Genomic DNA, 25,717 nt, shown 5'->3' on the forward strand with positions numbered 1-25,717 from the left:
CACATACTATTCGATAGTCAAGTTTTTTTATTTATCACAAGTCGTAGTATTTTAAGCAACATGTAATTTTTTTTCTTTTCTTTTTTCTTTTTCTTTTTTCTTTTTCTTTTTAAGATGTTATTTCTTGACATAGAGGTAAGTCATTTTTTAAAGTGTGTCTATTATTCTTATTCATTTTATATAATCATATACCCTATATATATATATATATATATATATATATTTTTTTTTTTTTAAACGATACCGTTTTATATTTATAATAATGCATACAAGAGAGCCATTGTTTTTTGGAGCCAAAGAGTGAGAATGAAAAAAAACAACATGATCCAAGTTAATTAGGGAGTAGAAGAGAAGAGATTATCTAAGGAGCTTGAAAGTGTGAGAACCAGAGGTATAGATACGTTTGTTGAGCTGAGCTTGTCAAATTCGTGGCCCTTTCGACATTGTCCAAACCTATGAGACGTCTCCTTAGCAGGAGTTGTACTTCCTTCTTTTAGTCTGTCTACCGACCAGAAGGATGATGAGTGGAGTCGTGCGTTGCGCTGTGACCAGATGTTGTAGAGCAGTGCCTGGAAAAGAATCTTGCAAATCACATTGAGTTTCCCGTTGGTGGTGGGAGATTTAGTCCAGTTTAGATAGCCTATAGTTTGTACTGTATATTTAATTATTCCATCATTTACCGTCTCCCTCGTCTCCTTGCTGATAAGGGACTTCATCATCTTCCTTCCTAGCTAGCAAACTCTCTTCATACATTTAAAAATCTTCGTGTAATTTTAAGAAAACATGGAGCAAACCCAAGAAAGAGTGGTTAAATGTGGAAAAAGGATCAAGAAAATGACGCATCTTGTACACGCCGGTCGACTCATCTTTGCATCTGCGTTCATCGTGTCTGCTTGGAGAGAGTAAGCACTAATCACATTTTTAGATCTAAATGAAATATATTGTCGTGCTTTAACTTAGTGATTTTTATTTTCCATATGTTTTATTTTTCCATAAGGTTTTCTGGAGTAGCTGCGATGAGTTAAAACCAAAACTTGGTTTTTTTTAGAACCAGGTAAACATTTTATTATACCAAAGCGCTAACTAAACACAATCTTTACCAAAAAAACAAAAAAAAACTAAACACAATTTCTTGAATTAAAAAAAAACACACACAGACAACTTCTCTACTGTATGTTTTGTTCATTTGCGTTATAATTTAATCAAAAAATTGTAGGCAAAATACATAGTTGCTCTTGGTATAGCGATTAAGGTACTTGGAGGGATTTTTTTCATCTTCAACGCCTACATAGGAGCTTTGCTCTTGGTATACTAATATACCTCACTATCTTATTCTTATATATCTTTAATACTGAAATAATCAACGGAATAATTACTAAAATATTGCATATGGTTTGATCTTAGCTTGTATACCAAGCCATTTTGAGCCCCATATTTTACGACTTCTACAGTCGCAAATTTGGTAGAGATCATTTCACCATTTTCTACACAAAGTTCAGAGCGGTAAGCAACCTGATTCACTGCTTAAAGTGAAATATCAGTATTACTGGTGATATATGATTGATTATATATAACACATTTGACATAATATGATTAGTTTGTGAACGAGACGATTTCAGCTGATGATGGAATGGCCATGAATCAGCCTATATACATCCATAGTTAACGAAGAATCGCGCCAGAAATTCACCGATCAGCTTAACGAAGTAATCATACTGGATAAGCTTCTTATAATATCATAATTAATTAGTGTATATTTAGACTATATTAATAATAAATATATAAAAATTATAATGTCATTGGTTTTAAATAACCTTCTTGTTAGTTAATGTTTCTGCAGATTGCAAGACTAGCCATCTCGAACCCTCTGTTCACACCGAGCGAGTTTAACACATTGTTCATGAGGTTTATTAAGGTATTGAATTACTTAAACAAGAATCGTTAATTAACATAAAGAAAGTAATTAACTCAGACAAGAAATGACTATCGAAAACTGAAATTGGCTGTGTGTTATTTTCAGGGCGTTGGAATAGTAGCTGCATTGGCGTTCTTCATTGCGATGAAACATAGACATGAGGTTCTCATCGAGAAGTCTTCCAAGAAGCAAAAAACTAACTGAGCCAATTGGTTTATTTACTTGTGTCTCAATCAAACAAGATACATTATCTCTTTAATTTTTTCCAATATTTTTTAGTATAATTTTAAGTTTTTGTGATGCTTTTCTTTTGGCTATGAATAAAATAGCAAGTATTTGATTATGATGTAGTATTTTCATTTCCCGGACAAGTTAAATAGCTTAATTCATTATTATTATTTTTTCTATACTGTATGCTTATTTTAATATAGTTTATACGCATTATTTTTATGTTGTTTCAAACAATTTGATATTTTAAGATAAGTTTATCTTACGGTTATATCACGGGAGACTCTTGACAAAATATTTATAGAGAAAGATATATTTTAAACGGAAAAAGCTAACTTCCATTTTCTTGTTATGTCTGTTATCATTATTTGATATGAGGGAATTCTTTATAGTTTTTTGAGAGTTCAATCAGTCTCTAGACAAGATGTTTTTAGTTTAAAAAGTGTGTTGATAAAATTTGTTCCCCTTTGTAGATTGTGAAAAGATTATTGTGTCTGTAATTTCATTCTCATATTTTATTTTGTATTTTGTAACCTTTCCAAACTCTTTTTTTTTAATATAATCCATTCAGTATGAAAAATATGATACAAAATAAATGATTTTTACTGTTAGTCTTTATTTATTTTTTTTTTTTTTTCAAAATTTTTTACTGTTAGTCTAAACAAAAAAACTTAAGATTTTTTGGTTCGGTATAGTTTTTGCCGTAAAGTTGGACATATTCTGGCTGAGTAATAAACTAACAAAAACTGAATAAACAAACAACATAAAAAGCCAAAAGCCTGATCAAATCACCAAAAAGAAGAAAAAAAAAATAGTATATCAATCAAACATTATAAAATCAATTTCCCAATTGAAAAAGTGAAATTCCAACAATGCAAAAGACCAAAAGATTGAATTTTTAAAATAAATATTTGTCCATCACTTTCACCATTAGCTAATTTACTATTTATATAAAAATTTCCACTTTCCAATTAACAAATATATAAAATAAAAATTGCGCATATTTGTTCTTCTTCGTCTTCTCTCCTCCTCTCTATGTGCCCCTTTGAATCAACAAAAGAAACCATAAAAAAAAGTCTTCAAATTTTTCAATAGTCTTCTCCTCTGTTTCTTCAATTTCGTACCCTGAAAAAAAACTTTAAAAATCTTACCTTTTTTGTTTCTTCGCCGGACAAATCGTCTTGAGTTTCAAGAAAGCTGTTTTGTTTTTGTTTTTCCAGTGGGGTTCTGAACTTTTTTTAGTCTCGGAGAAGTGATAAAGACTTTCAAATTTACGATTTGGGGTTTTGTGTTGAATTTGGAGATTCTTGGTGGAAGAGAAATGATAGATATCCCTGGAACACCAGGGACTGTGACCGGTCTTGTCTTGAGAATTTCTCAGTGTGTTTTTGCTGTTGGTTCCATTTCTTATATGGTTACTTCTGGTGGATTCTTCAGCTTCACTGCTTTCTGGTAATCATAAAGTCAGCTTTTTTTTTTATCATCTTTAATGTTCTGTTTGATATTGAGTTCTTGGGTAGTGTGTTGAATCGTATAGATCCAATCCCGAGAAAGTTGTTTTAGAATCTGAACTCTGGATTTAGTGTTTAGGATTTTGAAGCAGTTTTTTGAGTGAGTTTGAGTCTGGTGTTAGGTGTCTCGAAGATCTTGTTCTAGACAAGTGTGGCTTTATTTGTCTATTGCTTCATGATTGGACAGATCCATCTAGACAAAGATTGGTTTGTTTTTTCAAGTTTCAAAATTCAAGAAGCTGTGTTTTGTTTTGTATCTTTTGCACATTTTACGAAACTAGACCTAGATCAATCGAAATCTCTGCTTGTTTCATTTTGTTTTCTGAAGTTCAAAGGATCTTGAAAACGTGTAAATCACATCTTGATAAACAATGTGGAGTGTTCGTGTACAAATATGTTCTTACACTTTTGAAAAATTTGGTTGCAGCTATCTAATAGCAGCAATGGGTTTGCAAGTGATATGGAGTTTTGGTCTTGCAATACTTGACACATTCGCTTTAGTGAGAAAGAAAACGCTTCTTAGCCCTGTTTTAGTCAGCCTCTTTGTAGTTGGAGATTGGGTAAAAGATCCCTTCTCTTCCCTCTCACTCTCTCATTTTCTATACTAAATGACCAAAACCTTAGAATCATCTTGTTTCTTTTTCTGTTCAGGTAACATCGACATTGTCACTAGCAGGAGCCTCGGCCTCCGCGGGGATAACAGTTTTATACTTTGGCGATTTAGGAAGCTGCAGTTTCGAAGCAGAGTGTTGGAGGTACCAACTCTCTGTAGCTTTAGCTTTCCTTTGTTGGATCACAATCGCCATTTCTTCACTTACCACTCTCTGGTTACTCGCTTCCGCGTAAGTAAACTGAAGAAACCTCTGTACAATTTTACATATATATACACACTCGTCACTTATTTAAACAAACTCATCTGAAGATTTTTGATTCTTTATTTTGTTAATAGAATACGATTTACACACCATGTCTTTATTAACTCAGTGTATAAATATTGTTAATTAAACAGATGTTTCCTAATTGAGATTGAGAACAATGCTCTCAGTTTTTTTAAAATTTTGTGGGACATTTCAATTATGGATTGTTGTACAAAATAGATAATATCTTACGTTTCGTTTTGGATTCACCAATTATGCAAACAAGTAAAATTCGGTTGGTGATGGTTTTTGTTTTTGCCTTGCTTCAAAGTTACAAGATTGCAAAGATCCAACGGCTGGGAATTAGTGTTAAATAATGAGTGGCTAAGATGCTTATACTATGACCTACCTACTACTACTAAGGACCACTAACTCTTGCGTGATTTACAAAATTGTACTCTTCATTTGGTGTAATGTAATACATTTTCAAATGATCTCTTTCCACCTTTACATTGAATCAAAGAGACAGAAACCAAAAAAAAAAAACTGACAAGTTTCTCAGACATTTTTATTCAAAAAGGGCACCTAAAAGTAAAAGCTTAAAGACTTGATAAACCGAAACAAAATCATAAAACTCTCTACTCCCCACCCACCAATGGTTACTGCAAAACTACTGATAAAGAATCATCTGAACTATGATCAATGATGAATCTAACAGAAAGAAGATTAAGCAACAGGAGCATGATCTTTGACATCTTGAGACGAATCACGGCCAGCAGGGTTGACGAATGGCCACATTGACATGTTTGGATAGTAACCGTAACTAGGGTACATCGCCATCTTATTGGGATGGAAAGTTGCTGGATGCTGGGGAGGCATGAAACTTGATGGAGGTACCGCCATAGATTTCAACTGTTGCTCTATCTTCTCCTTATCTGCCTTCAACACCAGCTTTTCCTCACGTAGCTCGTTTTTCTCCGCCTATTCCACAGAGTTAGACCAGAAATCAGATAAGTACTTACCAAACATAATGATTATGAGCCAGACACATTTGTCCAGAAGAAGCTACACATACTAGGATTAGGTAGCTAAGTATTACGACCTTAGGCTTTATGACAAAGTGGAATACCAACCTTTAGATTCTTGATCTCTTCCAGAAGCTTCTGGTTGGTTTCTGTAAGCTCATGAGCTTCACCTCTGAGCTGATTCACAACCCGGATTGCATCATCTAGTATAGCTACTTTATCCGTCTTTGGAGTCCTGCCAGGCTCCAAAACAGAGCTCAGGTCCATGAACCTGAAACACACACGGTATTATTTCATATGAGACGACTGCAGAACAACACAGTGCAAAAGATAACAAAAACATACATGTTACGCAAAGCTTTAAACAGACCTATCATTTAGCTTTTCCCTTCTCAGTTTCTCACGACAAGCTTTGGTTCCTGGCTTGTTACATGATCCAGTTCGTCTCCTGTTCATACATAATCATATTAAACAAAGAAGTGGATAAACAAGGAACAAGATTGTTCTTTCCTACAAGGAACAACGAACTTGTGATTGATCCTAACGACCAGAATCATGTATCACTCACTAACCACAAAAGTTTAGCCAAGAAAACAAGATTGAAAGCAAGGCGAAATGAAGCTACAGAACTAAAAACAATCGAATTCAAGATCCAAAACTGGTGGAGAGCAAGATAAATCATTAACTGCAAAGTAGGTTCTACCAAAAGCAAACAAACCACACCACATCAAAACACAACAGTTCTTGAAAACTAAAGAGCAAAGGTATTCAGATTCTTGAAAAAGACTACCTCTTTTTCGAGCATTCCTCCTCAACATGTTCAAGCTCTTCCTTAACACCACCAACAGATGAAGAAGAATTGATTTCCACAACACCACTACACACTACTTGCCCCGGTCCCTGCTGCAACAAATGAGGCGCTGCTGCTGCTGCTGCTGAAGAATCATCGTTTCCTCCTCTAAAGCCACACACTTGCTGCGTCTCTTCTCGCTGCAAAACACCACTAAACGACGCCCCCAAATCCAATTGTGCTGATCCAATGCTGCTACTATAAACAACTCCTTCGTTCTCCCCTCTAAAGCTACAAACTTGCTCAAGGTTTCCACTAAAAGAATCGAACTGTAGCCCTTGTTGTTGTGGCTGCTGCAGATTCACACCAGAGGACCCAAAATCCTGAAAGATGTTGGTGCCATCCTCATTTGTCTGTATAAATCCATAAGGATCCTCTACTCCATTGCTACATACAGAGTCATCTCTATCAATAACCAAACAACTCAGATAAACGTAAAACAAAACGATCCCTAGAAAAATAAAAACTTTGAGGCTTCGTTTATTGAAATTAGTGAAACGATAAGAAACTCAGGAATCTGAAAAGGTACGAGACATCGGAATTGAAGAATAAAAATCAAACCTTTGATCGAAACAAAGGGCAGCGAGGAGATCATCGTCGTCGTGTATTGATGGATACATTAGAAGAGCCAGTGAATTGAAGAATGAGAGAATCTGATTATTAAAAAAAAAAAAAAAAATCTTTTTATTCAGAACACAAAAACACAAAACTGTTGTTGTGTTATATATAATTTAGAATTTTGGTTATTGGAATAAATAGTGGTAAAGAATAAAAATTTAAGGGAATTTTTTAACAAAAAAATCTGAATCTTATTCTCGGGGGAGGAAAAAAACATATCGAATTTAGTAAAAAATAAACACTTTGGTTGAACGAGAAGACAACAAAATCGGAATCTGTTTAATTATTTTAAACTTTTTATAAAAAAAAAAGTAAAATATATATTTGAGGGATTTAAGAAAGCCACGCATTAAGCAAATTTGGTTGGGGTCAAGAGTAAAAGAGAATCGTTCAGTGTTGGACCGCTTTTATTGAAAAGGCGCGGCGGCATTACTACGGTTCGTTTTTTGTATTGGACTGAGTTTTTTTTTTATTAAGATAATGTAGTTTATGCCTTTATGGAAGTTTTGCATGTTGAGAGTTATTGTATGTTTAAAAGGTACGAGAGAGTGTCAGTTGCATTATCGTTTCATTGCGGTCGGCGGTCGCAACCTAAATCCACTTAACAATATCATCATTGAGCATCTAATCTCAATATTTACTGTGTTATTATAGTCTTATAGATCGTTTAGTACTTATCGTGTGGTTCACAAGTATCATCATTCATGCATGTCCCCAAAATTTTGGGATGGGTAGGTTAGAGTCTTAAGAGACATTAGTCAACATTCTATAGGAGCCAACCACGCACTTAGAGTTTGTAAGTTTAACGCAACCAAAGCGAATTGTTGATATTGTGTGATAAATTAGATTATGTATGATGACATTCGATTCTATCTGTGTGTATGTTGCATCATATTTGCCTTACGTTAGATTTTGTTGGATGCTAGCCATTTTGGAATCTGTCCAATTTGAAGTTTTGAGGATGGAATTAACCCACATGATCACATCTTTAAAAAATAAAATTAAAATCATAAATCACTTCAATTTTTATGGCCTCCATTAGATATCGTAGTTCTCGATTGAAAAGAAAATTAGTTTTTTTTTTTACAATAAAAGAAGGGATAGATAAAATGGCGATTATGAGTACGGCGGCGGCGCAGGACACAACTATGGTGGATCTCGGGGGGAAGGATCCTCCGTTGGGAGATCCGCCGGATGCTGGGGGCTCATGGGTGAATAAGGTGAAGGGTGGTTTTAGAGGAGGTCGGTTGGTGCCGGAGTCAGTGTTGGACGGGGCGTTTGTGGATGCACGAGTAAATCTGGCCTTTCCGGATGGAGAGGATGGAGAACCCGTTATCACCATTGCAAAAGAAGTAATGGATGTAATGGAAGGATTATGGAAGCAATGCATGATTGTAAAGGTGCTTGGACGTCATGTTTCAATCTCGGTTTTAAACAGGAAGTTACGTGAGATGTGGAAGCCGCAGGGAGAGATGCATGTGTTTGATCTACCGAGACAGTTTTCATGGTACGCTTTAAGAAAGAGGAGGAGTATTTAGCGGCGTTGACTGGAGGACCATGGAAAGCTTTTGGTAGTTACCTTCTGGCACAAGCATGGGCTCCGGAGTTTGATCTGGTGAGGGATGATATCACGACGACGCCTGTTTGGATCCGGCTGTCTGATATTCCTGTTACTTTTTACCATGACCGTATTTTGATGGGGATCGCTCGGGGGTTGGGTCACCCCATTCGGGTGGATCCAACTACGCTGAGTTGTGACCGAGCACAGTTTGCACGAGTCTGTGTGGAGGTGGATCTTCGGAGACCACTAAAGGGATCAGTGATGGTGAATGGAGAAAGGTATTTTGTGTCGTATGAGGGACTGAGTAACATTTGCCCAGGTTGTGGTGTATATGGGCATCTCGTCCACTCATGTCCCCGACGAGTGATCGAGAATGAGGTAGCAGTTCAGTCCGTCTCTACAGAGGTCACTATGAGTGGAACGGAAAATCAGGCGGTGGATGGTTTTACAAAGGTTCGGAAGGGAGGTCGGCGAGCAAAGTCTCCGCCGGGGACGGTTGTTTTTACGGCGGGTAGTTTGAAGGAAACTGGCCGTAATCTTCGGGAGATCTTGCCAAATAATGCGGAGAATATTCTTGTTTCCAATAAATTTGGCGGATTGATGGATACCGAGATCCTGGCTGATTCTGTGCGTGAGAAGATCCAGATTAACTCAAATAAGGAAAATGAAATTTTGCCTTCACGTGTGCAAGGTGGCCAGCGTGATAAATACGGAAAGGATGTCCGTGTGCATATGGAAGGTGGAAAAGGAAATGGGTTTAGTCATCGTGGGCCTGCGGAGAAGAAAGCCCAGAACGTGCAGGGGGTTGCTAATGGGCCAAAAAACAACTCGGGTAGGTCCAATAGGCCTGGGCGAGGATTGATTTTTGGTTCTCGAACTGAAGAGGCGTCGTTACCCACGACTGGTAAACGTCTTCGTGTCGAATTGGAGAATGTCGGTAGAGCTGGCGGAGCTTTCTCCTCTGGTGGGAATGTTACGGAGAGTGAGCCAGGGGGAGGGGAGACGAATGGATTACGGTCCTCAAGAAACATCTCGATTGGTGGTGACGATGAGTCGCGGTCTGTGGATCAGAGGGATAGTTCGAGCGAGGGCAGACTGGTGGTCCCTATGGCCTAGCGAATTTCCCCAGTGATTCTTTTTACGCCTTATAAATTCACAATGAATTGTTTGTTTTGGAATTGTCGGGAGGCGAATAAACCCAATTTTCGCTGATCCATAAGATATATGTTGAAGAAGCATACTACGGACATGTTAGCAGTTTTTGAGACTCATGCTGGTGGGGATACTGCTAGTCGTATTTGTAGAGGTTTGGGTTTCGATCATTGTTTTAAAGTGGATGCATCTGGTCAGAGTGGGGGACTGTGGTTACTATGGAGAAGCGAAGTTGGGACAGTGGATATTGTTGCCTCGGATACACAATTCATCCTTGCTCGTGTGGTGAATGGAGAGGATGTGTTGATTGTTATTGCAGTGTATTCAGCACCTACAGTCACTAAAAGGAGTGGACTATGGAGCAAACTTAGTGATGCTTTAGTCAGGATTAACGGGCCTGTTATAGTAGGAGGGGACTTCAATACTATAGTTCGTCTGGATGAGCGGTCGGGTGGTAATGGACAATTGTCAGCGGACTCCTTATTGTTTGGAGAATGGATAAACACTGAATCTCTTGTCGATATGGGGTTTAGAGGCAATAAGTTCACATGGAGAAGAGGGAAGGTAGTACAGAACTTTGTGGCAAAACGACTTGATAGGATCTTGTGTAATCCTCAAGCACGTCTAAAGTGGCAGGATGCGATTGTCTCTCACTTGCCGTTTATGGCTTCGGATCATGCTCCTCTTTATGTCCAACTAAGTCCTGCAGTTGTGAGGGATCTGACACGGAGACCATTCCGTTTCGAAGCAGCCTGGTTGAGCCATGAGAGTTTTAAGGAACCGTTGGCGATGTCTTGGCGCAGGAATATCACGACAACAGAAGCTCTTACTGCTTTACGTCTAGTTCTAAAGAAATGGAACAGAGAAGTATTTGGTGATGTGAATCGAAGGAAGGAAAAACTTTTAAAGGAGGTTCAAGTAGTTCAGGACATCTTAGATGTCACGCAGTCTGATGTGTTGTTAAAAAAGGAGGAGGAGTTGATCCGGGATCTCGAGTTGGTGTTAGACCAAGGGGAGGTAATCTAGTTTCAGAAGTCAAGAGAGAAGTGGTTCACCTTGGGGGATCGGAACACTAGTTTATTTCATACCTCTACCATCATCCGTCGGCGCAGGAATAGGGTCGAGGCTCTGAAAAATGATGCTGGAGTATGGTTGACTGATCCACGGGAGCTTGAAAACATGGCAGTGGCATACTACAAGAGGTTGTACTCTTTAGCGGATGTGGACTTGGTTGTTGATGGATTACCACGAGGAGGTTTTCAAGCTTTCACCTGGGATGCGAAGCTCAGTCTTAGTAAACCTATGCTGGCAGAAGAGGTGAAGAATGCTATCAGTAGTATGGGGGCCTATAAAGCTCCGGGTCCAGATGGATATCAACCCATCTTTTATCAGAAGTGCTGGGACGTTGTTGGTGAATCAGTCATTAAGTTTGTGTTACAATTCTTTGAGACGGGAGAGCTTCCATCGGGCCTGAATGATGCTTTAGTTTGTTTGATTCCCAAGGTGGCCAAGCCGGAGAACCTTACACAGTTTCGACCCATCAGCTTGTGTAATGTTATATTCAAGATTATAACGAAGGTAATGGTGACACGGTTGAAGCTGGTGATCTCCAAGTTGATTGGTCCCTCCCAATCCAGCTTTATACCAGGACGTCTAAGTCTGGATAGCATTGTTATTGTTCAGGAAGCAGTTCATTCGATGAAAAAGAAGAAGGGTCGGAAGGGTTGGATGCTATTAAAGTTGGATTTGGAGAAGGCTTATGATCGCATAAGGTGGGACTTTTTGGAGGATACTTTGCTTGCAGCAGGTTTCTCGCACTTATGGATTAAGTGGATCTTGCAGTGTGTCACGAACCCGTCAATGAACATACTGTGGAATGGAGAAACCACAGAGTCTTTTCAACCTTCTAGAGGGCTGCGTCAAGGAGACCCCTTGTCCCCTTACTTATTTGTCATGTGTTTGGAGCGCCTATGTCAGATGATTGATAAAGCGATAGTGGAGAAACAATGGAAACCGATTAGGTTATCACAAGGTGGACCTTTTCTTTCACACATCTGCTTTGCTGATGACCTCATTCTTTTCGCTGAAGCTTCGGTAGCGCAGATAAGAGTTATTCGGGGGATTCTGGAGAAGTTTTGTCTTGCTTTAGGACAGAAGGTGAGCCTTGAGAAGTCCAAGATATATTTCTCTCAGAATGTATCACGGGATATGCAGCGATTGATATCAGTGGACAGTGGTATTCAAATAACGACGGACCTGGGTAAGTATCTCGGGATGTCGGTTCTACAGAAGAGGTTGAGTAAGAATATGTTTGGGGAAGTTCTGGAGCGAGTATCCTCGAAGTTAGCAGGGTGGAAGGAAAGATGTCTGAGTTTTGCGGGTCGACTTACCTTGACGAGAGCTGTTTTGGGTGCAATTCCGCTTCATACCATGAGTGTTATCGCTCTACCAAAATCGTTATTAGATGAGTTGGAGAAGGTGTCACGTTCCTTTCTTTGGGGTAGTACACCGGGGAAACGAAAACAACATCTTGTCGCCTGGGACAGGGTTTGTGCTCCTAAGGGTGAAGGAGGACTGGGCATTAAGCGGCTTCAGGATATGAATAAAGCGCTGCTCGCTAAAGTGGGGTGGAAGTTACTGGGTGATCAGGACTGTCTTTGGGCGCATGTGCTTCGATGCAAATACCGTGTGGGGGACCTTCGGGTGGTGGACTGGTTGAGACCAAAAGGGGTTTGGTCTTCTACTTGGAGAAGTATAGCAACTGGTATCAGAGAAGTGATTTTACCAGGTCATGGTTGGGTTGTAGGGGATGGATGACAAATCCGCTTCTGGAAGGATAAGTGGCTGTTGGAAGAGCCTATCATCAATAGAACACAGAATGGGGTCATGGAGAGCAGACTGAATGAGTTGACAAGTGACCTATGGGAAGATGGGATGGGTTGGAGGATGGACAGGATAACACCATGGGTTTCGGAGGATGTTAGGTTGAGACTTGGGGCTGTGGTTTTGGATACATTTTCTGGAGCTCGAGATAGACTTTCATGGCCAGGGACGGCGACTGGACAATTTACAGTAAAGTCGTCATATGCTATGCTCACTCAGAGCTCGTGATCGTTTTTGGTCTCGCGTTTGGGGAGTGGTGGCTCCGGAGCGAGTGAAGACTTTTCTGTGGTTGGTTGGACATCAGGCTCTAATGTCGAATTCTGAGAGGTTTCGTCGACATTTATGTGTCTCCTCGTTGTGTGAAGTTTGTAAAAGTGGAGAGGAAACTATACTTCATATATTGTGGGATTGTCCGGCGATGAGTGGAGTTTGGAGACGGTTGGTACCACGTCCGAAACTGTCTTGGTTTTTCTCTGCGTCTTTACTTGAATGGTTGTTTGCGAACTTGAATGCGGAGATAGGGTCAAGGGCAATGACGTGGTCTACTTTGTTTAGTATTGTGGCTTGGTGGGGGTGGAAGTGGCGATGTGGGAATGTGTTTGGGGTGCAGGGTAAATGCAGGGATAGGGTCAAGTTCCTGAAAGACTTGGCTAGGCGGTTGTTAGGATCAGTGCCGGCTAGGGAGGAGAGGTTAATAGGTTGGTCTTGTCCACCGAGGGGATGGTGGAAAATGAATATTGATGGTGCTTCAAGAGGGAACCCGGGTTTAGCAACTGCAGGTGGTGTGTTGCGGGATGAAACAGGGGTTTGGAAGGCGGGTTTCTCCCTCAACATTGGTATTTGCTCAGCTCCGATGGCAGAACTATGGGATGTCTACTATGGTCTGTGTGTGGCATGGGATAATCGAGTTGAGCGTTTGGAGTTGGAGGTGGATAGTGAGATAGTGGTCGGGTTTTTAAAGACAGGAATAAGTGCAACTCATCCGCTGTCATTCCTAGTACGGCTGTGCCATGGCTTCATATCAAGGGACTGGGTGGTTCGGGTTACTCACGTGCATAGAGAAGCTAACCGTCTTGCTGATGGTTTAGCCTCCTATGCTTTTTCTTTACAGTTTGGTTTTCATTTGTTTGTAGTTGCTCCGCCTTGTGTTGCGGTTTTGGTTTCGCAAGACAATAGTGATTTTGTTACGCCACGGTCCGTTTGTATTTAAGTTCTATTTTTCTTTAATAAATTAAGGGAGTCTACTCCCTCTATTCTACCAAAAAAAAAAGATATCGTAGTGCTCTTTTATGGATTATATTGACATAATTCATATCAAGTAAAGAAAAGTTAATTACATGACTACGACAAAAAAAAAAAACAAAGACATTTGCCTTACCTCTTAAAATATTTTACAAATTAATTCTAATCTTTTTCGTATGTGCTGAAAACAATTACATATTTTTTGTTAGTTTAAAACACTATTTTAGCCGGTTTAGAAACAAGTTTAATCATCTATATAAATTACAAAATAATTTTAAAATATTTATGACATCAATTCTATTAAAAAAAAAATTACTTGTGTATGATTATACCCCAGAAAATTGAAATACGACCCATAGATGAAAGAAGCATACTATTTAGTTTTGTCTCTATTCTAGAGTGAGCAGTATCCACATACTCTCTCAATAGAAGGCCAAACTAAATGTCACTTGTTTGGTCAAAAAAGTCTAAGGCTTAAAAAGAGTTTGGCACTTGACAGGAAGAAAAAAAAATCTAACTTTGATAAAAAGCAAAGAACAAAAGAAAACACAAAAGTGGAGAAAATGGCCAATCGAAGAAAAGGAGACAAGTCATGAAGCAGTGCGATGATATGATCATTACAGTGAAAGAATCAAAAATCATTCATTCATGTTTTTTGTTTTAAGTTTTTGACACTTGGAAATTTGGAATAACAAAAACGTTTGTTGGCGTTTTCAAACGCCGCATCTTCGAATTTCACATATCTCTCCTCGATATTTTCATTTAGTTTCTTTGTGGTTCTAAATTTGTGTTGACAGACGTACTTCTAATGTTGATGTTGATAAAATGTTGATGTACATATATACGTGGAAGTGTTATATATATATATATATATATATTTTCAGTTTTTCAAGTTTATCCTCCGTTTCTTGAACTTTAATTGGATTTATATTGTCAAATCTATCTTCGTAATGTCATTTCACTACAAGAAAACACGGTGAAATCCTACCAAATTTTTTTATAAAAATTTTGATAGGTAAAATTTTCTACTAAAAACTTCTGATTATTCTACATAAAACATTTGTTATAGAAAATTAGTAGGAAATTTCCTACGAAATATAGTTGTGAAAAAATTATAAGAAATTTTCTACGAAATTCCTTCAAAACATTAAGTCGTAGGAAAATTCGTAGGAAAATAGAAAGAATTAAATAGGAAACGAAGCGGTAGGAATTTGGTAGGAAAACTTCCTTCCAATTTCTTACACAAACTATACCGAAGAATTCCCGTAGAGAATTCGTAGGAACATTCTCCTACTAGTTTCTTACGAAATAAATTTCCTTCCAAATTCCTACCAAGTGAAGGAATGTTTTCTACCAATTTTTCCTAAGTTAGTAGTAGGTTTTATCTTTAAACTTTTCCTTATAAATTTAAAATCATTTACATATATATATTTACTGTATATTTACAAAATAAAAAAATTTAAACTATTTACTTATAAATTTAAATCTCTACTATTTACTTATAAATTTGTTTTAGAAAATCAAGATACTTTTTCAAACTTAACTATTAAAGTTTTAAATAAAGTGATTTTCTTAACCCTAAAACACTAAAACTCTAACCCAAAACTAATGATGTTTACATATTTTAAACTATAAATTGTTTCAGGTAAATAAAATTTTAGTTATTTTAGTAATCCAATATTTCTTTTTCTTTTGTTAATTGCATATTTTATGTTTCACCTTGAAAGATTAACCCAAAACCAAGTTTCCATCTAAGTAATGTTTTTGATTTTAAAAATATTTTATTCCTTAATCAATATTTCTCTTACTTGACGAGGTTAATTTCTCTTTTCTTCATTGTTTCTAAGAATTTTGATTATAAGATAAGCATCTGATCATATATTGTTAGCAGTTGGGGAATAAAAAGTTTGAATCTTTTTGACTTTCAACGGTGTGTCTATAAGTTGTTCGACAAAATGACTCAATGAGAATAATTGCCAGTAAATAACTCAAGGTTTTTGGTTTTTTTTTTTAAGACAGATATTAAGTTTGATTCGTCCCCTTTCTTGCTTCAGGTGAAACAATGATGAGGAAAACGTTTCTTTCTACACATCTTGTTTCGAGTTGTTGTTTCTCATCAGTTACTTCAAAGACACTACTTAAAGTGGGAGATGTTTTCAGAGAAACAAGAGTATTTTCAACTAACTCTTTTGTTGCAGCCTAGAGCAGTATATGTATCTCAAAGTCTGCATTTTCGGTCACCGGTTTACGTAGGGGAAGAAAATTCTCGGACTGGTTCAAGCCACAGCTTTAAGAGAAACCAAGAAAAAACATTTAAGCTATTCTAAACCCACTGAAATACAAAGAAAGGCTAAGCCATCCTTAAGTCGAACAAACAGCAAAGGAACACTAAGATGGTCGCTAGAATCTTGCCTTACCTAACATATGGCGAGCCTGCAGCTATGGAATCACTCATAGGTAATTCTGTTTTTGTCTCTGTATTAATTATCTATTATTTGTCACTCTATACTTCAGTTCCTTGTCATTTGATTTGTTGTTTTCTTTTATTTTTCTGCAGAGTTTTGGTGGCTTCTATGCACTTACATACTCGAGCTTTGTCATGTATATGCTGTTGCAGCAGGAACAAGACTCAAGCTTGGAGCCAAAAAGGGTCCGGCTTTATAAAAGGGAAGTGACAAAGTGTATGGATACGTGCACGAGAGAGAACGGTGGAGCCTCATGGAAGGTGGAGAGATTGAACAAAAATCTCAGCCTGAACCTGGTGGCGCGTGGAAAAGGGAGAGGTGGATCTCTCGAGAAAATAATTAGATTTTTAATTTATTTGTGTTATAATTTGTAATTCATAATTTATTTGATTTGTACAATAATTTATTCAGATTAATCATTAATGACTATTTTATTTTATTTTATTCAATTTCAGAATTAATATTATTATTAAAAAAAAATTGTATATTATTTATTAAATTGGTAGGAAACTCATAGGTATCTCACAATAATATTTTGGTAGAAATATGGAAGGAAAAAATATGGTAGGAAATTTGTAAAAATATATTTGGTAGGAAAATAGTAATAATGCTTTTCCTACCAACATTTTGGTAGGAAAATGGTTAAAATTTGTTTTTCTATTTTCGTACGAAATTGTTTTTGTAGGAAATTAGTAGGGAATTCCCTACGAAATTCCTACCAAAATTGATTTCTTTCTGATTATTACCTCCAATTTTTTTTATAGGAAATTGGTAGGAAATAGGTGTTTCCTTCCTATTTTTTCGAAATTTGCAGTAGGATTTCACCATGTTTTCTTGCATAATCCTTCTATCATGATACTATAATTTCAGTATCAAATAAACATTTTTTTCTTCCGCAACTTGTTGAATTAATGTTTTCAATGCATTTTCATGGTTTTGATTGATTCATAATCCGGCTAGCACAATCTGGTAGGTATAAAAATATGGTCTCAGTCCACAATAAAAATATATTTTTTAAGTTTCTTATAGTTGAAAATCGGAATTACAATTGAAAAAGGAAGAAAGAAAACACACAATTGTATTTCTGGGAAACAATTCGTTGGGCCTACTTTTGGGTCGTAACAATCTCGAATAAAGGGGCTTGATCCTTTAATTGGAATTTTTACATATTTTTTTTCCGTTTTGTTTCTTTGTTTTGCCAACTTACTAAAATATGATTTATCATTTAGATTTATGTTTTTATTTTGTGAAAAAAACAAGCATCCTACCCAAAAAAAAGTTGGGCAATATTAGTGGATACCACGATTTTGGGTAACAATTAAGAAACTACCACATTGTCAGTTACCAAACTTTTCTTAGGGGAAACTTTACATGATTGCCCTGAACACATAGGCAGGAAATCTGTATAGCCGACAACAGGCTTGTTTAGGTAGGGAACAAATCTATGAGTAATTGAGTAGGCAATGAGGGAGTCGTAATCTCATACAATAACATGTAATTTTATTGAACGACATGGAATTTTACTAAATGGGTCGTAATCTCATACAATAACATATAATTGAGTAGGCAATGATTGAATCGTAATCTCATACAGTAATATATAATTTTAGTGAACGACATGAAATTTTAATAAAAGGTTTGTAATCTCATACATCTCTTACAATATCATGTAATTTTAGTAAACACTCTGGGATTTTAATAAATGGGTTAAAGTGTATACCGAAGTCGAGGAAGATGGTTAACAATCGAGTGGTAGGGCAGCAACCACGGGAACAACTACAATCTTTTTCATTTAAAACAAGTTATTTTAGGAAAATATGTTCATCATTATATTGCAAGTTGCGTTGCTTAAGATTTGACAGAATTGTAGAAAGAAATATTATGTTGCATTGGTACTTTATCTTAATTATGTTCTGTTTTTATGGTATCTACTACATATTCTCAAAAAAGTTTTTGTATTTAGTATATATATTTTAAGAAAATTACCTTCAAACAGCATTACATCCACACTAAGAAAATCAAATTGTCTATTACCAAAAAAAAAAACATCAAATTGTCTCACAAACACACAAACTTCGAATCACAACACCAATCATATTAACTATTTAATACTTCACCATTTTGCAAAAAAATATCATTTTGACACATGTTACACAAATTAAGAAAACATTGTACATTTGTACTATATATAATTATATAAATATGCACCTCTATTTAATAAATGATTAATGGTTTAAAATTAAAAAATTTAGTGTAAAAGTTACATTGAAATTGTAGTATAACACTCTTTTTAAAACAACATTAAAACTCTAAAATAACACCTTTTATAAAATAAAGAAAATTTAACTTTATAACCGCAAATAATATTTGTTTATTTATATAAATTCCAGTAATCTTATTATATAAAGTTGGGTTTTCAAAGTTAGCCATTAACAAGATTTTGACATGTGTCAAATTATCAATCTTAGATTTTGACATGTATAAAAGTGAATATTTAATAGGAAGAATTTGATTACAACAAAAATAAAATATTTTGTTTTAAAAATATTAATAATGTAAAAAGATAATTATCAAAAATTACAGAATTTATTAAAAAATACAAAGTTCTTTTAAATAATTTTAAGGGGATTTTATATATATATTTCATAAAATTCAAAATTATAATATTATTTACTTATTTTTAATTTTAAGTTATTAATTCTACAAAAAAATATAGAAAAAGGGTTTAAGGAATATATACAGTTAAATATTAATTCTAAATTTTGTAAATGGTCACTTCTATATAAACATAGATCGTCTCATATTTAAATAATTTATTCAAAAACTCTACTTTCAACTTTGTTTAATTGGGAAATTTTTTTTAATGGGAAGGTAAATTTTTCTTATTTTTTTTAACCAAAATTTTCTCCTACTTTCTCCTTTTTCAGTTGGGAATAGGTGAGATTTATATGTTGACCAAAAAAAAAGATTAGTATATGCGTCTTCTTTTCCTAATACTGTATTATAAAATTTATTGTAGTATTTTTAGATTATTTTATTTAATTTATATTTTTATCTTTGAATTATTTGGGATTCATATATTATCATGCTTATAATTTTCTATTTTTTCTTTAATTATGTCAAATTAATTTTCATATAATTTCTCAACATTGATTGGTTGGTCATAAACCTTTCTTTTTTTTGCAAACATAATTGTTACCATTATTCATTCAATCCTAAAAAGAGATAACGAGTAAAAGCTCATCAACCTAATGAATGGATAAAATAGGCTAATCAAACACAAGCGTACAACAAACATAGATAGATAGATTGGAAAAACATAAATCGTTGTTGATAGATTCGTAGGAGCTCAAAGACTCTGACACCCTGGTTTGCGGAAAGGTTTAGAAAAATTGATTTGGCCACATACGTCACCAAAATGCTATTATTTTTTTGGTCAAGGGTCCTGAGAGAACTTCATGATGGGTGACCTTCCTAGAAGTGATTGTTGGAACTGTGTGAGTGAGGACAAAACACAGGAAAAGATCATTTGTTGATTTGTAGGATCGGTAAACAAGTTTTTAAAGCTTCCCAAACGTAACAAACCGGCCATCGAATATGGGTGGATCTACAAGCCGGGAATAGATGTAGGGTCCACTTAAGAAGGTGTGCCCATGTACTGAGAGTGGACATGGGCTAACTAAGCAAGGTGGCGGTTGAGGCATTACAGAAACAGAGGCTACATCATGGTGTGTCAAAGACACTTCCACGAATACATTGGGAAAGTTAACAGTAGTTACTATCAAAAAATTTTGTGACGTTAGAAAAAGGTTTTTACTTTCATTGGTTGTTGGTGCAAGCCATTTTGAGATAGAAAAAAGACGTGATCATTTTCTCTCCACATAGGAGGAGGGCAGAGCCGAGGTTCTCTCTATGGTGGAGAAGGTTAGACACAAGGTTATCTACCCAAGGGAGAAAGATGGAGGAGGTTGGACGCAAGGTTATCTCCCCAAGGGAGGAAAGTTCTTTCAATGGTGGAGGAGGTTGGACGCAAGGTTCTCTCCATAAGAGGGATGAAGGCGGAGCCGAGGTTTTTTCCATGGCAGTCATACATTGATTAGTATATTATATAATATATAAACACATTAAGCTAACTATTTTACTTTCACTTTGACATAGTTACTATCACAAATACATTGGAAAATTTAACATTAATTCTATCAAAAGATTTCGTGACGTTAGAAAAAGGGTTTTTACTTTCATTGGTTGTCGGAGCAAACCATTTTGAGATAGCAAAAAGACGTGAACATGTTCTCTCCACATAAAAGGAGGGCAAAGCCGAGGTTCTCTCTATGGTGGAGAAATTTGGACACAAGGTTATCTCCCCAAGAGAGGAAGGTGGAGGAGGTTGAAAGCAAGATTATCTCTCCAAGGGAGGAAGGCGTAGCCAAAGTTCTCTCCATGATGGGAGGTTGGACGCAAGGATTTCTCCATAAGGAATGAGGGCAGAGCCGAGATTTTCTCTATGGTGGTCATACATTATTATGATGATACATCATTGATTAGTATATTATGTAATATATTTTTTATTCAAAATGTTTTTTGAGTCAACAATTTTAGTAATTAAAAAACAATGCAGAAGTGAAAGTAAAATAGTTGGCTTAATATTTTTATATAGACATTTTCTAGGTGGTGATAAATAATATATTTATAACATAAAATATATTTAGGTGTAAAAAATACTCTTTTAATAGTAACATACATAAAAGATTTGTAAATGGATATAAATCAGTGTAATTTAATAAAAATAAAATTTATAAATAACATACAACAAATTTTAATATATTTTTGTTAAATTTAGTTTAATTTATAAAACAAGCCGCACATGGGGCGGGTCCTGTCTAGTTGTGTATAAAACTAACATATCTTGTTCACACGCTATATAACATAGAGAAACTCGATTACTTGATAGTGACATGCAAATAGTAGATTATGCTCAACGATCGTTTGTAAAAGAGCTATTCAACCAGCTCAAATGTCTCACGGTCGTAAGATCAATTTATGAAAAAAATATTTCATGTGAGATTTTAGAATATTTTCTTTTCGAATAAAATGTAAATTTTGTTAAATTATTTCTATATACAAAAAAAAATCATACTCGATCATACATCTTAAGACACTAAGATTTTACCATATTTTACTTTTCATCTTCTGGTCAATGAATTGAACACATAGTGATTATACTGTATAACTAACCAAATAAAAGTAGTAAGCATGTTTAATTTATATTTTCTCTAATAGAAGTCACAAATGTGTCATATTTTTACATGCCATTTATAAGGCACCAAGATTCACACACATCTCTATGTGTTTGGTAATGATAGTCAAAATGAAATTTAAAAGGCTTGAGAATCTAATACACGTGCGGTCAAAGTTGACACGTGAGACAATTAATTGAGAGGCTGAGAGCTTCTTTGGTCCGTTGTCATAAAACTACTTTCTTTCAACTTAGCCGTCTCCTTGACCATCCAGATTCATTGGACTTCACTCACGGTCCCTACCTTTTAATTTTTACATTTTAGCCCCTTACTTCTTCCTAAATTATTATGTACACTGAGCAGCCACAATTGTTTGTCTGCCCGATAATTTCTCATACTCTTACGATGGCACTAATATAATGTAATTGCAATTTACTCCCATTATTTCAACTTCTATTTATTGAATTTAAAGGAGGCTTTTCAACACACACGTGCGTTAAAATAACGTCCACTAGATTCTCTAATAGAATCACATTACTTCCACGTATAAATTATCACTACTATCATCAACTCATGTACATGCAAAAACATAAAGGCTTTTCATATATGGAACGTAGAGAGTCGTCTAACACGAACGAGGTGAAATACAGAGGGGTAAGGAAGCGTCCGTGGGGGAAATATGCGGCTGAGATACGCGACTCGGCTAGACATGGTGCTCGTGTCTGGCTCGGAACGTTTAACACAGCTAAGGATGCGGCTCGGGCCTACGATAGAGCCGCTTTTGCCATGAGAGGCCAAAGGGCTGTTCTCAATTTCCCTCATGAGTACCCAATGATGGGGAACAGTCCAAGTGGAGGCCATGGGAATGTGGTGGCTTCTTCGTCGTCGGAATATAAAGGAGGAGGCGGTGGTAACGGGAAGGAAGTGATTGAGTTTGAGTATTTAGACGATAGTATATTGGAGGAGCTTTTAGATTATGGAGAGAATTATAACCAAGGCACTTAGAAATGATGCAAACCGTTAGATCCATTGTCACTAATTTGTTTTTTCTCCTTAAGTTGTTAGACCGTTACTACTCACTCACAATAAATTTTTGTGAAAAATATATTATTCTGTTTTGAATCCGGATAAGGACAGTACGTAACACACCACTGGCATATCTACTTGAGTTATATTTTTTGTAGTGAAGACTAAAGAGTATTCTTAATCATATTTTTTGTTTTCTGTAATCAAGTGTATCCTGTTATGTACTTATGTATCAATTTCCCCGGGAAATTCAAATTACTAGTTCACATTTCAAAAGTTGGTTGGTTGTTTTGTTTGGAAAAATAGATTTATATATACAGTATGATGTTATCAGTTTTGTTGGACTTAATTCTATATAGTAAACTGTGATACATATTTCTCGTTAATGAAGACAGCGTAGCATCATATAAACTATGGAGGTTTTCTATTTTCATGGACTTCATAATTGACTCCTACTTACGATATCATCCACCTAACTGGCAAACTAATTCTTACCTACGAACGGAACAAGAGTAGTAGTATTAGAACAGTAGAATTTTCTTTCTTACAAACCTATAGACAATTCCTAAATTAAGGTCGTTCACAACTTCTCTCTTTTGGTTTATCATTATAATGAAAATATTACCTTTCCGTAATATGGTATTCAATATTTTTCAAAACAATGAGAGAGACATATAACAATTAGAAAAAAATAATAATAATAATAATAGTCGGTAAAAACAGAGAAAATTCTATATCAAGAATCATTGAAAATTAACCTTTCTCAATCTTTAGTCAAATTTCTTCCTTATGTTGGAAAGTGATGCAACTGATTCTTTACAATATTTATGTATTCTACTTATTTGATTAATCGTAGTATATAACTGTCTTTTTCAATACTAGGTATGATTCTTAGAGTTTTATAGGGTTTTCAGAATAGTCTACTTAGGTTTAGGAATTTTAGTAACACTTTATATTCTTTCCAATAAAATTTCAAAGATCTTAAAGACTTTATTTTTTATATTACGATTTTCATATTATAGTTTTCTCGTATAATTTTATAGTAGGGAACTAGGGATCATCACTACGTCAGTTGAAATAAGAACTGTTTTTTTTTTCCTCTTTCTTAAACAATATTTGATATTCTAGATATATATCATGCTGATCGATCGGATGCGTTCATATTGTCACAAACTAAAGTTTACAAACAATATAGTTTTTTTCAGAGTAAGTAATAAAAAGTTTACGTAGAGATCTACGATGATGTTTTCTAGCTTTTGAGTTTTTACAAAGTCGATTTTCATATCCAAAGATGGTGAAAGTAAAGACATATCATATAATTATCTTAGATTATCTCGTTTAGCACACCGATATCAGTTCATCTGCATGTAAATCTTGTCTTACAAACTGATGAAGTTAAATCGTGTACTCTTTTTTTTTTACATTGAATCATCTATAACGCGACTTACATGCAGACAATTAATATAGGAAAATAATGAAGCTGGTGTACGCACTTAATTAAACCATCTAACGTTTATATTTCATGAAAACGCAAGGTACGCCTTATCTTACAACTTATGGTCGTGGCACGTTATAAAAATACCAAATCAAGTACTACAAAGCGAGCTACATGCACATAATGCACGTAGTAGCCACAATATATAGTGCCACATAAAATAACAAAACCAAACTAATCGTGATTAATTCCGTCTGTTCCTTTCTTCTGAATCAAGAAGTTCTTCAAGAACTCTATCGTCCAAGTACTCAAACTCGAAAACTTCTCTCTGGCTTTGTCGACTCACATTCGTAGAAGTTGAAGCCGATGACGAAGAAGAAGAAGAAGAAGCGTTAGGAGGGCGAAGCGAGTAGTCATCCATACGTGAATAATACTCATTAGGGAAGTTGAGTATAGCGAGATGACCCCTTAGGTTAAAGGCTGCTCGGTCATAAGCCCTCGCCGCCTCCTCCGCTGTCTCGAACGTACCGAGCCAAAGACGGGCACCGTTCCTTGACGGGTCTCGAATCTCTGCTGCAAATTTTCCCCAAGGCCTCCTTCGTACTCCCCGGAAACGAGCTTGCTTGTCATCTTGTGACTGGCTGTTGTTCCTCCTGTTTGAGCTCTCCATTAACTTTGGTGGTTCAAGATTGGCTTGCTTTGTAAGAGCTTGGTCAGCAATGTTGTTTAATAAGAGAGATCTATGGATGATGCCAGTATATAATGCGTCTAGCTATTTATATTAAAGGTTGGGTTTTCGCCGAGTCAGAATCGACGTTCGTTTTCATGTGACTTGACGATTCTTTGGTTGACTGTTCTTTCCATTTATACCCTTTCTATTATTTTTATTGATTTAGTTAAATTTTATGCATTAATAATAATATAATATATCGTCGTTGTCTCATTCAGGAAGGTTCCATCTGCTGCACAAACCAACTTTGGTGGTTGTTCTTAATTAGTTCTTGACTCTAGAGTGAACTAAATTGTAACTTAGGTAGAAATAGTCGTAGTATCGGTAATCTAGGATTCTAATAATCTTCACAACAGTAATTTTAATATGTTCGCAAATATTAAGATCTGAAGTCCATAGAATATAGACAAAGCATAATTTAACCAAAGTAATTAAGTACCATTTATGCCCAATCCCGTAAGTCCTACGCATTCAATGACGACAGGCTAACATGTATCCTTTACATCAAAATTGGCAATTTAATGTAATTAAAAATTCGATCTTCAACAAAAATGGAAAACTTATTCTAAAGTTTTCTTGTACACTAGGAATACATTTTTCATGTCGTTCTTGCGCAAATAAACATTACAACATTTGTGTGTGGACATAGGACATCGAGAGAGAGACCAAATATAAAAATCTAAGAATTAATTATTATAAATCCCTGAATTAAAAGTGTATTTGACCTTCTTGTTAAAAAAAAAGTGTATTTGACCATTCTGCCACATTGTTTATCTTTTGTTCTTTTTTGTTGATGGTAATGTCTTATTCTTCTATATAACTCAAACTAATAAATAGTCATCGTCTCTTTACATTTTATCATATGTCCCATATCATCCAATTTCTCTTAAAACAAATTATGTTTCACTAATTCTTTTACGAACATAACAAACAAAAAATGGTTACTCGCACTCTACAAATGGAGTCAAACGCAAGATTATTA

General features: G+C 35.6%; 4 protein-coding genes, 1 long non-coding RNA gene and 3 pseudogenes across 7 annotated transcripts; 6 read left to right on the plus strand and 2 right to left on the minus strand.

Moving 5' to 3' along the window:
• Window positions 1-691: 691 nt before the first annotated feature.
• On the plus strand, window positions 692-2,255 carry LOC104766226 (uncharacterized; annotated as a pseudogene). Its single transcript, XR_015590553.1, has 7 exons — window positions 692-904; window positions 993-1,054; window positions 1,217-1,306; window positions 1,405-1,503; window positions 1,598-1,706; window positions 1,841-1,915; window positions 2,021-2,255. The product of XR_015590553.1 is annotated as an uncharacterized LOC104766226 (transcript).
• Window positions 2,256-3,112: 857 nt separating this feature from the next.
• Window positions 3,113-4,710, plus strand: LOC104766227 (CASP-like protein 5B3). The gene is made up of 3 exons (XM_010490065.3): window positions 3,113-3,595; window positions 4,082-4,214; window positions 4,306-4,710. The coding sequence occupies exons 1-3, from the start codon at window positions 3,465-3,467 to the stop codon at window positions 4,498-4,500; spliced, it is 459 nt and encodes a 152-aa protein (XP_010488367.2). The 5' UTR covers window positions 3,113-3,464; the 3' UTR covers window positions 4,501-4,710.
• Window positions 4,711-4,954: 244 nt separating this feature from the next.
• Window positions 4,955-7,501, minus strand: LOC104766228 (transcription factor bHLH34). Its single transcript, XM_010490066.3, has 5 exons — window positions 6,948-7,501; window positions 6,327-6,773; window positions 5,907-5,984; window positions 5,645-5,807; window positions 4,955-5,492 (listed from the first exon to the last, which is right to left on the minus strand). Exons 1-5 carry the CDS (start codon window positions 7,004-7,006, stop codon window positions 5,238-5,240), a joined length of 1,002 nt encoding a protein of 333 aa, XP_010488368.2. The 5' UTR covers window positions 7,007-7,501; the 3' UTR covers window positions 4,955-5,237.
• A 612-nt stretch (window positions 7,502-8,113) lies between these two features.
• On the plus strand, window positions 8,114-9,681 carry LOC147920476 (uncharacterized). The gene is made up of 2 exons (XM_087501091.1): window positions 8,114-8,404; window positions 8,524-9,681. Exons 1-2 carry the CDS (start codon window positions 8,114-8,116, stop codon window positions 9,679-9,681), a joined length of 1,449 nt encoding a protein of 482 aa, XP_087357217.1.
• Window positions 9,682-9,813: 132 nt separating this feature from the next.
• Window positions 9,814-10,743, plus strand: LOC147920477 (uncharacterized). Its single transcript, XM_087501092.1, has one exon. It carries the CDS (start codon window positions 9,814-9,816, stop codon window positions 10,741-10,743), a length of 930 nt encoding a protein of 309 aa, XP_087357218.1.
• A 4,938-nt stretch (window positions 10,744-15,681) lies between these two features.
• LOC147920478 (uncharacterized) lies at window positions 15,682-16,744 on the plus strand. The gene is made up of 2 exons (XR_015590425.1): window positions 15,682-16,299; window positions 16,400-16,744. It is a non-coding gene; the product is annotated as an uncharacterized LOC147920478 (long non-coding RNA).
• Window positions 16,745-22,150: 5,406 nt separating this feature from the next.
• On the plus strand, window positions 22,151-22,568 carry LOC104766229 (ethylene-responsive transcription factor ERF095-like; annotated as a pseudogene).
• A 1,499-nt stretch (window positions 22,569-24,067) lies between these two features.
• LOC104766230 (ethylene-responsive transcription factor ERF098 pseudogene) lies at window positions 24,068-24,750 on the minus strand (annotated as a pseudogene). Its single transcript, XR_015590424.1, has one exon. The product of XR_015590424.1 is annotated as an ethylene-responsive transcription factor ERF098 pseudogene (transcript).
• Between the last annotated feature and the right edge of the window lie 967 nt (window positions 24,751-25,717).

Source organism: Camelina sativa, chromosome 19, assembly GCF_030686135.1.
Source record: "Camelina sativa cultivar CO46 ecotype springtype chromosome 19, ASM3068613v1".
Classification (NCBI taxonomy): domain Eukaryota; kingdom Viridiplantae; phylum Streptophyta; class Magnoliopsida; order Brassicales; family Brassicaceae; genus Camelina; species Camelina sativa.

What these genes read in the sequence shown, in the direction of transcription:
- LOC147920476 (XM_087501091.1), top strand. Translation starts at nt 8,114, where the DNA reads ATGGCGATTATGAGTACGGCGGCGGCGCAGGACACAACTATGGTGGAT. An exon ending in AGCAATGCATGATTGTAAAG is followed by an intron (nt 8,405 to 8,523) that starts GTGCTTGGACGT and finishes GTACGCTTTAAG; the next exon opens with AAAGAGGAGGAGTATTTAGC.
- LOC147920477 (XM_087501092.1), top strand. Translation starts at nt 9,814, where the DNA reads ATGTTAGCAGTTTTTGAGACTCATGCTGGTGGGGATACTGCTAGTCGT.
- LOC104766228 (XM_010490066.3), bottom strand. Translation starts at nt 7,006, where the DNA reads ATGTATCCATCAATACACGACGACGATGATCTCCTCGCTGCCCTTTGT. An exon ending in GAGGAATGCTCGAAAAAGAG is followed by an intron (nt 5,985 to 6,326) that starts GTAGTCTTTTTC and finishes ATGTATGAACAG; the next exon opens with GAGACGAACTGGATCATGTA. An exon ending in AGGGAAAAGCTAAATGATAG is followed by an intron (nt 5,808 to 5,906) that starts GTCTGTTTAAAG and finishes TGTGTGTTTCAG; the next exon opens with GTTCATGGACCTGAGCTCTG.
- LOC104766227 (XM_010490065.3), top strand. Translation starts at nt 3,465, where the DNA reads ATGATAGATATCCCTGGAACACCAGGGACTGTGACCGGTCTTGTCTTG. An exon ending in TTCAGCTTCACTGCTTTCTG is followed by an intron (nt 3,596 to 4,081) that starts GTAATCATAAAG and finishes ATTTGGTTGCAG; the next exon opens with CTATCTAATAGCAGCAATGG. An exon ending in TCTTTGTAGTTGGAGATTGG is followed by an intron (nt 4,215 to 4,305) that starts GTAAAAGATCCC and finishes TTTTCTGTTCAG; the next exon opens with GTAACATCGACATTGTCACT.